The sequence below is a fragment of the Cyprinodon variegatus genome, unplaced genomic scaffold (genome assembly GCF_000732505.1).
Source record: "Cyprinodon variegatus isolate N-32 unplaced genomic scaffold, C_variegatus-1.0 Scaffold3225, whole genome shotgun sequence".
In the NCBI taxonomy this organism is placed as follows: Eukaryota; Metazoa; Chordata; class Actinopteri; order Cyprinodontiformes; family Cyprinodontidae; genus Cyprinodon; species Cyprinodon variegatus.
The window spans coordinates 7,472-8,784 of NW_015153678.1; the positions used below are offsets into that span (position 1 = coordinate 7,472).

The following is a 1,313-nucleotide window of genomic DNA, read 5'->3' on the forward strand; positions in this document are numbered from 1 at the left end:
TTTGTTGTGCAGTGGTATATAAAGCATGCTTAGAAGTAGTTTAACATACAGTACATACAAGTATGTTTATTTTGCTAACGGGCGTTTTGAAATAATTGTGACACCATAAATCTGCACAGGTGAAACAAGATTGGACTTACCTGGTTGAATAGCTGGGCAAAACAAATACATGACATAGCGATGATATGTTGACTCCAGATCCCCCATCTCTGCCTCTGACTTTGATTGGAAACATATGTTAAATTGTAAAAGTATTAGATGGGACTCACAGCAATAGCATACATGGTGATATTGTCATCCTTGCTTTGACTGACAGCTTCCATCAAATGAGGACTGTCATGCGATTCACCGTCTGTGATCACAATCATCACTTTCTGAGCTCCTGGCCTGCCGCCCCGCTGAAAGGCCTCCAACCTGGAGGAAAATGAAAAGATGTTCTATAGATACTCTGTATCATATTAAGCATTCTTGCATTTGTTCATTCATTCACTTCGTAAACAAATATAAGTATTTGTCAAAGAGTGCACTAAGAAAACTACATATTAGATTTAGACTTTTGCCACAATCTGAACACTTGATGGAATACAAGTTTAACCATGTTCCACCAAAAGCACGGTCTACAAATTAAAAGTATAGGACTCATAAAATTCAGAAATAATATTTAAGCATGGTGAAACATACTTATTTAATAGTTGTGCATCGTACCGTGCCACATTGATCCCCAGTGCTGTCCTTGTCTCCTCTCCACCGCGTTGGTCAATGTTCTTGGCAGCTTCGACCACATCCTTCACTGTCTGGTATTCACCTAAACTAAACTCATGGACCACTGTGGAGCCATACTGAACAATTCCCACCTACAATCAAATCACATGTTTGGCATTACCTTCTGAATAAAGAATTTCCCAAAGAGGTAAACATGTAACGAGTGATGCAAAATACACACGTAACGTCTCACTGTGGCTGCTATTTATTGGATCAATATTTGAAATGATAAGATAATGATACACCCAGCTTTGATACAGCTTTAACCCTGGTCGTGCGTCTTGGTACAAACCTGTGTCTGACCTGGGCCAATGTAGAACTTCTGCAAGATTGTTGTGATAAAGTCCTGCACCTCCGACCAAGGATAAATGGAGTTGGAACCATCCAGAACAATAACGATGTCCATAAATGTCTCACACCCTACAGGAGGAAATCAAGATACGGCAAATGGATAGAGGAATGATGGATGGATGGATGGATGGATGGATGGATGGATGGATGGATGGATGGATGGATGGATGGATGGATGGATGGATGGATGGATGGATGGA

General features: G+C 40.4%; 1 protein-coding gene across 1 annotated transcript in view; it reads right to left on the minus strand.

Annotated features, from left to right (window-relative positions):
- Nucleotides 1–1,186, minus strand: part of LOC107081167 (integrin alpha-11-like) — a gene marked incomplete at its 3' end in the record, with an annotated part of 8,292 nt that extends 7,106 nt beyond the window's left edge. The window contains exons 1-3 of the mRNA XM_015369367.1: nt 1,055–1,186; nt 706–854; nt 270–414 (exon numbers count right to left, since the gene is read on the minus strand). Of these exons, the coding sequence (XP_015224853.1) occupies nt 270–414; nt 706–854; nt 1,055–1,168 (408 nt within the window). The remainder of the gene's footprint in view (nt 1–269; nt 415–705; nt 855–1,054) is intronic.
- Nucleotides 1,187–1,313: the final 127 nt, after the last annotated feature.